Source organism: Somniosus microcephalus, chromosome 11, assembly GCF_052327205.1.
Source record: "Somniosus microcephalus isolate GS21.2 chromosome 11, FLI_Smic_1.0, whole genome shotgun sequence".
NCBI lineage: Eukaryota > Metazoa > Chordata > Chondrichthyes > Squaliformes > Somniosidae > Somniosus > Somniosus microcephalus.
Window position 1 is genome coordinate 207,044,719 of NC_140997.1, and position 13,131 is coordinate 207,057,849.

Sequence of the window (13,131 nt, forward strand, 5' to 3'; positions counted from 1 at the left end):
ACACAACAACTGGCACACCCAGGCCAGTCGACCCTGCAAGGTCCTCTTCACTAACATCTTGTCACAGACTAGTCAAACAACAGCCTGACATAGTCATACTCACAGAATCATACCTTTCAGCCAATGTCCCACACACCTCCATACCCCCACCAGAGGTGGCTGTACCGTGGTATACAGTCGAGAGATAGTGGCCCTGGGAGTCCTCAACATTGACTCTGGACCCCAAGTCTCATGGCTTCAGGTCAAGCATGGGCAAGGAAACCTGCTGATTACCACCTACAGCCCTCCCTCAGCTGATAAATCAGTACTCCACCATGTTGAAGAAGCACTGAGAGTAGCAAGGGCACAGAATGTACTCTGGGTGGGGGACTTCAATGCCCTTCACCAAGAGTGGCTCAGTAGCACCACTACTGGCCATAGTCCTGAAGGACATAGCTGCCAGTCTGGACCTGTGGCAGGTGGTGAGAGAACCAACACGAGGGAAAAACCTACTTGACCTCGTCCTCGCCAATCTATCGGAAGCAGATACATCTGTCCATGACAGCACTGGTAACAGTGACCACTGCACAGTCATTATGGAGACAAAGACCCATCTTCACACTGAGGACATCCTCCATCGTGTTGTGTGGCACTACCACCGTGCTAAACGGGATAGATTCATAACAGATCTAGCAGCTCAAAACTGGGCATCCATGAGGCACTGTGGGCCAACAGCAGCAGCAGAATTGTATTCCACCACATTCTGTAACCTCATGGCCCGGCATATCCCTCACTCTACCATTACCATCAAGCTACAGGACCAACCCTGGTTCAATGAGGGGTGCAGAAGAGCATGCCAGGAGCAGCACCAGGCTTACCTAAAAATGAGATGCCAACCTAGGGAAGCTGCAACACAGGACTACATGCATACTAAACAGTGAGAGCAGCATGCTATAGACAGGGCTAAGCGAACCCACAATCAACGAATCAGATCAAAGCTCTGCAGTCCTGTCACATCCAGTCGTGAATGGTGGTGGAAATAAACAACTAACGGGAGGAGGAGGCTCCATGAATATACCCATCCTCAATGATGGCAGAACCTAGCACGCAAGTGCAAAAGACAAGGCTGAAGTGTTTGCAACCATCTTCAGACAGAAGTGCCGAGTGGATGATCCATAGCACGCGAGTGCAAAAGACAAGGCTGAAGTGTTTGCAACCATCTTCAGACAGAAGTGCCGAGTGGATGATCCATATCGGCCTCCTCCTGATGTTCCCACCATCACAGAAGCCAGTCTTCAGCCAATTCAATTCACTCCACATTATATCAAGAAACAGCTGAGTGCACTGGATACAGCAAAGGCTACGGGCCCCGACAACATCCCGGCTGTAGTGCTGAAGACATGCACTCCAGAACTAGCCACACCTCTAGCCAAGTTGTTCCAGTACAGCTACAACACTGGCATTTACCCGACAATGTGGAAAACTGCCCAGGTATTTCCTGTAACATTCGCGCCACACAAGTGCCTGGCAATGACTATCTCCAACAAGAGAGAGTCTAAACACCACCCCTTGACATTCAATGGCATTACCATCGCCAAATCTCCCACCATCAACACCCTGGGGTCACCATTGACCAGAAATTTAACTGGACCAGCCACATAAATACTGTAGCTACAAGAGCAGGTCAGAGGCTGGGTATTCTACAGCGAATATCTCACCTCCTGTCTCCCCCAAAGCCTTTCCACCAACTACAAGGCACAAATCAAGAGTCTAACAACACTCAAGAGGCTCGACACCATCCAGGACAAAGCAGCCCGTTTGATCGGCACCTCATCCACCACCTTAAACATTCACTCCCTCCACCACCGGCGCACCGTGGCTACAGTGTGTACCATCCACAAGATGCACTGCAGCAACTCGCCAAGGTTTCTTGAACATCTCCCAAATCCGCGACCTCTTCCACCTAGAAGGATAAGGCCAGCAGGCACCTGGGAACACCACCACCTGCAACTTCCCCTCCAAGTCACACACCATCCTGACTTGGAAATATATCGCCATTCCTTCATCGTCGCTGGGTCAGAATCCTGGAACTCCCTCCCTAACAGCACTGTGGGAGTACCTTCACCACACGGACTGCAGCGGTTCAAGAATGCGGCTCACCACCACCTTCTCAAGGGCAACGCCCACATACCAGGAACGAATAAAAAAATAGTATATTCAGAATAACAATTGTTGAAAAATAGCCAGTGCCTTGAATGTTCAAAAATTCACTTTAACAAATTACTCTTTTACCTGTAGCAGTTGTTATGATAGGGATTATAGCTTCCTAGTGCAGTCAAACATCCAAGGCAGATTGCATATGAGAAGAAAATCTGGGTACCAGCATCCAGCCAGACCTGCAAGGAAATAGAAGACTTGTCAATATTCTTCAATAACAGAAGAAACTCAGTACCCAAATGTTAAAAAAAAGAACCAAAAAAGGCCATCATCAGCAATACTATCAAAGTATTAAAGCAGCAGGGAGCACTTTCAGCTCCTCTGGGCCCAAGGAAACCTTAGGCCTCCCCTGCTCTGGACTCCACCCACCCCCGCCATCTTGAATACAACATCCCCGTGAGATGATTCAGGAATCCAATCCCACTACCGACCTGTGTTGGCAGGCAGCCTCCGGGCAGCACGATTTTCCTCCGCTTCCCGCCCGTTTCAGGCGGGAATTCAGCTGGCAAGATATAAATGAAGCCTAGGAGTTAAAATAGCCTGGGTCTCATTTCTGAAGCAGCAGGTGAGTTTCCAAACCACCTCGCTACCCACCTAGAGTTCAAATCGGGGCCAACATTTACACAAGCCATCAGATAAAGAGCAAAGTTCTGAATAAGTAATGACTACCAGTTTATGATCACATAACATATGTAGGGTTTGTTTCTGATTTCTTTTCCCAACATTAGAACCAAATATGTTATTTTATGACATAATATTGGCATTGTGACGTTACAGAACCTATAAACCCAGTGATTTATAGTGCTTCGAGTTTTTCAGCCACCAATTGTAATGGCTGCACAATTGGGAGTATCATGAAACAGGCATGCTGACCTTTGATACCTGATTCTGCGAATCATGCTTGTATCACGCAAGACACTGTGGCCTAGAAATTGAGTAGCCTTAGCGCCGCATTTGAGGCGCTAGAGGGCCTAGCGCCGGAGTTATGGCCAGTTGGGAAATTGAGTGGGGCCCTTCCGTCGGCGTTAAGCCGGTAGCGCTGCGCCGGCACCGATGACGTCATCGGTGTGCGCAGCGTCCCGGTTGCCATGCCGACGGGCCCCAGCGCCGAAATTCAGTTGCGGCCGCCTCGCCCGTGGCAGCCGCAACTAAGACTCTGGCAACCGAGTCTTCCCCGAGTTAGCGCCGGCGCATTAAGGTCGCGCGGCGGCCGGCCGCTTTCCCGTCGGCTGCCTGCCCGCACCTCCCTCCCCGGACTCCTCCACCCCCCCCCCCGCGGAACAGATGCGTCTGGCCTGCAAGCCCGGCACTTGTCCGAGGTGCCGGGCTCATTTTTTCAATATTTGAACGGACAGCGGGCGGGTGCAGGCAGCTCCTCCTTAACTGAAGGAGGAGGCCTGCACTTCCCCAGCCTGCCGCACCGCATCGGGTGCCGCAGCGCCGGATTAGCGCCGCAATTCGGCACTCAGCGCCCATTGGGAGGCGCTCACGCCCGCCAGTAGCGCCGGCAGCCGTCTGGGCGCGGCCCTACTGAATTTTTGGCGCGCGCAAGGGAATTAGCGCCGGCGCTAAATTTCCGGCGCTAAAGCCCTGGCGCGGCGTCAACTCAATTTCTAGGCCTGTGCCTGGAGAAGAGTTCCACAAATTCAGAGCTACAGGTTCATGCCATGGAAATGAAAAGACTGCACTGTACAACATGTAGAGAAAGCTCTGAACTCAAATGAAGTTCATGAAATGTGAACCTAGAAATTACGGATCCAAAAAAGACAATTTATCCTGTTGATTTCCACAAACAATTTGCAATTGGCTCTGTCACGGACACTTCTTAATTCATGTAATTTGCAATGGGAGGTAAATGACTGCGAGTGAAGCTTCTAAGAGAAAACAACATTTTCTCCATGACCCCAAAGTAAGTGAGCATAATTCTACAATACCACATTATAATCAATCATGACCAACTGCATCCAAATGTGACACACCCATGGACTCAAAAGAACTGGAACCAAATTTGCTCGATATCATCTGATCTTTTATGTGTTTATTTATTCTTACATTCTTACATTTACCAATGTTATGACAGAGTCATATTAGGATGCCTAAGGTTGTACATAATCAACATACAAATTTACCAATGTGTTCCTCAGTATTGAACTAACTTATTTGAAATAAATAATCTTGTGAGCATTCTTACTATTTCCTTTAGTGCTGCTGCTAATAGCTTAATATAGATTGGGTGCTTTACTAAATGGTTGATAATCCCACCTAACTCTTTTCCCCTTTCCACCTTTGCTAACAACCATTGTATATATACACGTTTCATGTACCAATGTGCATTCATTTACACTTTTTCACAATTGATCTGATATATCTTACTCCATCTGTTTGTTTGTCCAAATCCCCATGGGTCATATGGCCAAATACTTTAATGTTATCAGCAAACTTAATAATTATTATTACCTCTCCCCTCCTCCTGCTCTTCCAGTGGCTTAGCCACACAGAGTAGGAAGGTAGGCGCTTAAGTAACTGATCTCAGGCAGAAAGGCAGTGTGGCTGCTACCACTGGTCTTAGCATTGCTAGTTTGGCGAAGGAAAATCAGTCATAGTTCCTGCTCCTGACTGCTAGCCAACAACCCCTGCTGAAAGGGTGCGTACGTGGACTCATAAGAACATAAGAAATAGGAGCAGGAGTAGGCCAATCGGCCCCTCGAGCCTGCTCCGCCATTCAATAAGATCATGGCTGATCTGATCCTAACCGCCAATCTACTATCACAGAACCATCTCCTGAATCTAACAGAATTAGACACACAAAATAGGAGCAGGATCAGGCTACACGGCCCCTGGGCCCGCTCCGCTACCCACAGGGCCATGTCCGATCCGAACCTAGACTCATGTCCAAATTCCTGCCCGCTCCCCGTAACCCTTTACTTCTAGGAAACTGTCTATTTCTGTTTTAAATTTATGTAATGATGTAGACTCCAGGTGAGGACAGATCCAGTGTTGGCTGTTACGACTACCATTGTCAAATAGCTTCCTGGCATTCACTGTCAAGGCTCACACATGAATAATTAATAATGGATAAGTTACTGGAGGGTACAGTGGAACTGTTCTCCAGTGATAAGTCCACTGCCTTCAGGAGAGGAATGGAGAGGAGAAAATTGGTGAGAAAAAAGACCCTCTTTCATATCGCTGATGAATAAAGTAAAGAGCACAGAGCCAGAAAATATTCCGATAGACTTCCACTGGTCCCTAGACAGAGCTGTGCACATTTAATGTTTTCTGATTTGTACTCCAAAGCCAATTTATAATCCAACCACAAAAATGCCATGAATTCTGTGTACTATATCTTGTTTAATAACCTCAAATGTCAAACTTTACCTCTGAGATTTCAGTTATACAAATCCAAATACAGTATAAATCTGTATAATATAATCCAAGTATATTATTATGCAAGTACTCTACACTCCAGGTACAGTATAATTCAAGTCTACGGATCCAAGTATTTTATAATCTAAATGTGCAAATCCAAGTATTTTATAATCCAAGCACACTATAATTAAGCATACTACAATCTAATTATACAAATCCAAAAATTCTATAATACAAGTTTACAAATCGATGTATTTTATAAACCAAGTATATGAATCCATATACAGTATACTATAATCCAAGTATACTACATTAGAAATATACTATATTTCGGGTATCCTTTAATCCAAGTATGCTACGATCCAGATATACAAAAATCCAAGTGTACCCATTGAGGAAATCTACATGATATAAGGGGTTAATTTCAAGTGCTTGCTGGGTAAAAGTTTTCAGACTTGACACTGGGCAAGTGTCGATGTGTAACTAGAGCTATTGCACGTACTCGAACTACAGCCAAGAACAGATGCCTGCCCACCTAATGAGAATGTAGAAGTGGAATAATGAGTTTCTTTGATGTACCAATGACCTGATAACTTGTGACCGAAAGCAAAGCTTGCCTCCCTTATATATGATTAAAGAGGACCTCCGGTTACACGATTCATGCCCTGTTATAGATTAACGGTTGACTTATGTGTCCAGGATCCTTCTGTCTACCTGATGATTAATCTAAAATGTATCCTGATAGAGGAACAAAGGGATTTCAATCAAACTTGTTTGTTACACTGTATAAATATAGAACGTTTACACTGTATCATTGGAATAGTAGCCTCACCCCTTGAGTGGAGGTGCTGATTCCCCTTGCAAGAGAAGTAAAATAAAAGGCCTGTCCGTCTGACGAATCCAAGTGTGTATTGAGTCATTACCCAGAGCTAAGAAGTAAGGCACTTCTACAATTTGGAGGTTCCACCGAGATGGCTTGCTGTACCAATTGGTGAGTTAACAGACGCCGAGTACGTTGCTCGGTTGGGAAAATCCCATCGGCCGAAGGTGGTGTTTTGCCACATTTTTGGGACTTTCCCTGCCAGAAGCATAGCTGCGCACAGTCTGTTTATTCCATTGGACAGTACTGCCATCGGGTAATTGACTCACAAGGTTCGGGGGTTAAACTGCCGTTGTGACTGCTTCCCTTTCAGAAACGGAACAGAGGACCAGCCATGAGGCGCTGACGCCCCGCGAACAGGATCGTGCAGAAAAGGACTGTAGGAAGCGCTGAAATAAAGGTACCAGAGAGAGAAGGTTAAGTCAGGAATTTGATTAACTAAGGAGCTAGCGATTTATTGGAAATTGAACTAGCAAGGTTCCAGCTTGCTGAGAGAGAAGGTTAAGTCAGGAATTTGATTAACTAAGGAGCTAGCGATTTACTGGAAATTGAACTAGCAAGGTTCCAGCTTGAAGTTAGCTGGGACAAATTGAAGGCCCTTTTTGCTAAAGATTTGGCTAAAGGGAGTAGGGTAGAAGGAGAGAAGAGCTTGAAGTTAGCTGGGACAAATTGAAGGCCCTTTTTGCTAAAGATTTGGCTAAAGGGAATAGGGTAAAAAAAAAGAGAGAAGAGTGGGCGGATGTCTGAAACACAGTGTCAATGTTTAATGTTTATGAGAGTGAGTATTTAACTACTTGTTATTATCAATCAACTTTGCAGCTTTGTCCAGTAAGGCTGCATAGGTTGGGGATTTAGTAACACTTTGGTTGTTGTTTAACAAGTGTATTGTTTATTGTTTATTGTTATATGTATTAATGTTTAGTCATGTCTGATCTGTAGAGGCGTCCCACGCAGATCATAGAGTGTTACGGAATTGTTGTATGTTTTAACTAAAAAATTTAAGCTGAAAAAAAAACTGCAGAAGGGGTTGGAAAAGACCCAAGCCGGGGAAGTGAGTCCCGCGGCGGAATGTATGGTTGAGAAAATAGTGATGTCTTTTACATGATCCACTAAGCTATTGTGGATTCAGTATTTTCCCCAGTTAGAAATACCTTCCACGAGGGTTGAGAACCCTCGAGTTTTATACGTATGTATAGTTTATTAATCTGATCTGTAGGGGCGTACAACGCAGATCATGGATTGTCACGGGAGTTTAGATTGTTTTATGTGAACCATTTAAGCTGCTAAAATGAGTGCTAGCGCCAGTAAGCCACCCGAGAAAGGCACGCCAGCAGCCTTTATGTTAAAGAACTGGTCAATCATCCATTGATCACCTACCAAATTGGTCCAAATGGACTGTAAATAAGACTAGACCCTTTCCCGCAGATGGTTCATTTAACATAGAAAGAATTACTTGCCTCAAGGAATGTTTAACGGACAAGAGAGAAATAGAGAACAGCCAGATAAAAAGACTGCCTCTATGTTTGTTGAGTCAGAAAAAAAAAAATTACCCCGAAGAAACACCTTTCTCCTCTATTATGGTAGGATAACAAGGTAACTATAGAAGGATGAATAGAGGGGAATATAGAGGAAGACGTGGTAGAATAAGAGGGTATGGACGATCTGGTAATTGTTACAATTGCGGACAACCCGGACATTGGGCAAACTAATGCCCTGCGAAAAATTGTCAGAACCAAACCTCCAATAATGGACCTCCGTTAGAGAATAAAGGTCCTAATTTCACTGTCCATAACCCTTTTTCGGACCAGTCAGGAGGTTACCCTACAAACGGACAGGGATTTAGGAGAAATAGAGATTAGAATTACTGACTGACACCAGCAGCCCCAGGCGCCACAGACCACCAAATGCCGGTTGTTTCTTTAAATTCATGCAGCGAACCTGAAGTTAAAATGCAAATAGCTGGGAGACCTATGTCATTTTAGTAGATACAGGAGCAACCTTTTCAGTGTTAGGGAAAGGATATTCTGAAGGATTGCCTATTAATGGGAAAAAGACCCCGATAGCTGGATTGGCTGGAATACTACAACGCTTGAATCAATCGACTCCCCTCACAGTAAAAGTAGAAGAATTTGAGGAAGAACACTCCTTTCTGTTATCAGGAGATGTCTCTATGAATTTATGTGGAAGAGACTTGCTGTGCAAAATGAATGCTACAATCATTTGCTCCCCATCAGGAGTAACGGTAGAAATCCAAGTAGATAAGGCATATGCGTACCCAGTAACAGAAATAAAATACCCTGTTCTTTACGCATGGGAAATTGCCGACCCAAGTTTGAGTCCCAAACTTGTCAGTCTGTTAGGAGCGTGGGGATTCGTTACAAGCTCCATTAAACAATACCAGGAATCCCTGAAACTAGGGAAATGGCATTCAAAATTGCACTGCACAGCCTGCAATGACAAAACAGGACAAGATTTAAAATACCTCCTAACTATTAGACTGCACAGCCCTATAAAGTTACAATTAATCCAGCTGCACAGTATCCATTGTCAGAGAAAGCAGAAAAAGGAATTGAGCCAGTGATGGAATCATTGTTAAAACAGGGAGTTAACGCCGGATAGAATAAAGGTTGTTTGCAACACATCGTTGCCAAAAACTAAAAGAGAAATGAAGCATTTTCTAGGAATGACTGGTTATTGTAGACAATGAAGACATGAGCATGACAAATTTGGAAAATTCGCGGTTACCTGACTTCCTCGGGAACCCAGATTAAAAATGCACAAGAAGTGCAAAATCTTTTACTAGCTATTCAGAGACGTAAACAGATTGCAATTATTAAGTGCCAAGCGCACACGGGGCATTTGGACAAGGTTGCGCTTGGAAACGCTGCTGCAGATAGCGCTGCTAAGTCAGTAGCTATATCAAGTACTGAACGACAAGTTTCAGCCTTCCCTGTTAGTGAAAAGCCAGAGATACCGCAGCCCCCGTCCTTAGATGATGTGCTGACCCATCAAGATAGGGCCAGTTCTGATGAAGTAAAGGAATGGGTTGTTAATCATTGTTTTAAAAACACTGACGGCTTATGGGTTCATCATGACGGCCGCATGGTGGCACCCAAATCATTACTATCACCAATTGCCCGATGTGTTCATAAATTCACCCATGCGGGCAAAGGGGGGATGGCGGACTATATCCTCAAGACCTGGTATGCACCAGGAATCTCAAAGTTGGCAAAACAAATATATGAAAATTGTACTATCTGCCAGACCATAAATGCAGGGAAAATAAAGAAGGTACAGCCCGCATCCCACCCAAACCCCATGGGCCCTTTTGTACACTTACAAATGGATTTTATTGAATTACCTGTATGTATGAGCTTTAAATATATATTAGTTATTATTGATATGTTTTCAAGATGGATTGAAGCGTTTCCTTGTAGAAAGAATGACGCTACTACTGTTGCTAAATGTTTATTGAAGGACATTGTACCTCGCTTTGGGATACCAGCAAAACTGTCAAGTGACAATGGGTCCCATTTTACGGGAACAGTGATTAAGGAACTATGCAAAGCTTTACAGATTAACCAGCACCTTCATTGTAGTTATCATCCACAGTCGGCTGGACTAGTGGAAAGATATAATGGGATGCTGAAAAACAAGCTTGCAAAACTGTGTAAAGAAACTGGACTTAAATGGGTTGATTTGTTACCCATAGCTTTAATGACAATGCGGTCTGCTACCAACAGAATTACAGGATTGTCGCCTCACGAGATCGTCATGGGAAGACCACAAAGATTGCCTTTTTCGGCACCTTTAACAGCTAAACAAATGGACATTCATAAAATGGAGGAAGATATGTTGAGTTATTGCATTGCACTAACCAAATGCATTTCTAGTTTCCATCAACAGGTGAAGGAAGCCCAGGTCGATCCCGCTGAAGGAAAGTGCCATACTTTCGAGCCAGGAGATAACGTCTATATAAAAATCTTCAAGCGAAAGAATAGCCTTCAACCCAGATTTGAGGGACCCTTCCAAGTACTCCTGACCACAAACACCGCTGTAAAAGTAAAGGAGCGACCAACATGGATACACGCGTCCCATTGTAAGAAGGCATCAGTCGAAGATAATACACTGCCAAGATGAACTGGATTTGGACTTTAACAAGACTGTTCTCTTTGTCAACGATAATTGAAACTGCCATATTGATTTACCCAGATCCCCTGAAGGGCAAACCATGCATAGAAGAATGTGTACTTTTAAACAGTGATTTCTTTTATATTATATGCTATAACGAGACTATGAAGGTTCAGCTTCAGGATCACACTATGCAGGTACCCCCGTATCAACCCCTGAGTCTTAGGATTAGGCAGGATAAGATAGTAGAAGAAGATAGATGGAGTAAGTGCAAATGTAACTACACTTTGACTAAAACTACTACTAAACCACCAGGTGCAATCGAATGGCCTTATTGGGGATGGTGGAATCTGTCCACAGTACAAAATTTGACTAGCAAAAAAATCTGGAAAGGAGAATACGGAATAGGAATGATGCACCAGATATGGAACAAATTTGAAGCCTATAATAACACCTATTTCATCTGTGGGCATAGAGCATACCCCTGGTTACCACAAAATTGGATCACCAATCTGGTAAACCACATAAAGAAGGCCGTAGAGAAACTACGTCAACCTGAACCATGGTCAATGTGGGATTGGATTTCAGGATGGGGAGGAGCATTGGGAAAGCAAATTTTGGAAGCTTTATTGTGTACAAAAGTCCTTTCCTTATTAGCGTCAACTCCTCCAGTACCAATAATGTCTGAATATGAGGATATTAAGGGTGAGACCTTTGATGTAGAGTTTCTTAAACTTAGCGAGATAGATTGTCCTTAGAAAGGACAAAAGGGGGGAATGAGGAAATCTACATGATATAAGGGGTTAATTTCAAGTGCTTGCTGGGTAAAAGTTTTCAGACTTGACACTGGGCAAGTGTCGATGTGTAACTAGAGCTATTGCACGTACTCGAACTACAGCCAAGAACAGATGCCTGCCCACCTAATGAGAATGTAGAAGTGGAATAATGAGTTTCTTTGATGTACCAATGACCTGATAACTTGTGACCGAAAGCAAAGCTTGCCTCCCTTATATATGATTAAAGAGGACCTCCGGTTACACGATTCATGCCCTGTTATAGATTAACGGTTGACTTATGTGTCCAGGATCCTTCTGTCTACCTGATGATTAATCTAAAATGTATCCTGATAGAGGAACAAAGGGATTTCAATCAAACTTGTTTGTTACACTGTATAAATATAGAACGTTTACACTGTATCATTGGAATAGTAGCCTCACCCCTTGAGTGGAGGTGCTGATTCCCCTTGCAAGAGAAGTAAAATAAAAGGCCTGTCCGTCTGACGAATCCAAGTGTGTATTGAGTCATTACCCAGAGCTAAGAAGTAAGGCACTTCTACACCATCTAAGCCTACCCTAATTGAAGTATACCAATTGAAATATGCTATAATCAAGATACCACAATCCAAATATACTTTGAATATTATAATATTCTATGTCTGCTGGATAATATTTATCCACTAAATTAATTAGCCCCCTCACAGAATCCCAATAGATTAATGATGCATGATGTATTGCCTCTAAAATGAAGTGATAGTCAGCAATTAAAATATCCAACATCTCTATTGTCGACTACCAAAACATGCTTATTAATCTGTATTTGTATGACGTAGATTGACTGAATCTAGAATTTGTTCAGCCTTCATTTAGGAAGACTAATGCGAAAATGATTGATGCCTTTCATGGGTGCATTTTCAATGCTCTTCAACTCTGAGATGACTGCAGTACACATCGCAAAGTGCATTGACCCACTGAGCAACTCAGGAGCCCCAGGAGCTGCACACTTCATCCAAAGAGTACTGGCTACTAGTTACCAGCTCCTTCAAGCAATTATAGTCTCTTTCCAATAATAGTCTGTGAAACAAACTGTCCATCACTAATGTAAATAATGTTAGAAAAATGAGGTAGAATGGGAGCACTTGTGTGGTCTAAAGGTAAAGATATGATACAAGAACATTAGCTATTGATTGTGCTTTTTATGAAAATAAACGACAGGCTACAAAGTAAAGATTGTACTGAACAGACGGCATGTGAGGGCTTTAGGCTTAGACACAACTTGAGGACAGCATCCCATAGTCTGGAGGTGATAGCAGCTTGGTAACGTGAAGAAAGCCAAAGGTCAGACACAAACATAACACTAGGCTTTGCTGTTGTGTAATATAGGTTAAATTCCTTAACAGTTGAGTTGTTGAACCATTAATATGGGTTCTGTGCAGGGAGAAGAGGCAGCTGCAGCTACAGATGTTGAAATCTCAGAGTGCAGCAGTGGACAAGAATTAATTATAAATCACAGTCATATTATCACCTTTTCTATGGCAACACCAGTTGACTATATCACGTGTGCTATTTCAAATATCAGATTCACGTTTAGCTCTGCATGTTTGCAAACGCTTCCTTTTTTATTAGTAAATAGCTGCAAGAAAACACTTTTATTTGTTCTAATTACAATGTGATAGATGCAGTAATGAGTCAAGCCTTAAGGACTGAAATGCAGTCTACCGCACTATTTTTCTTATGCGGAGAACAGAGTTCTCCGACTAAATCACACTTTACCTCTTCAAC

General features: G+C 43.5%; 1 protein-coding gene across 2 annotated transcripts in view; it reads right to left on the reverse strand.

The window, feature by feature from the left end:
- slc6a11b (solute carrier family 6 member 11b) overlaps nt 1–13,131 on the reverse strand; it is a 220,431-nt gene that overhangs the window by 45,079 nt on the left and 162,221 nt on the right. For both annotated transcript variants that reach the window (XM_086001774.1, XM_086001773.1), the window contains exon 8: nt 2,272–2,375. In XM_086001774.1, coding sequence (XP_085857900.1) covers nt 2,272–2,375 — 104 coding nt within the window. The remainder of the gene's footprint in view (nt 1–2,271; nt 2,376–13,131) is intronic.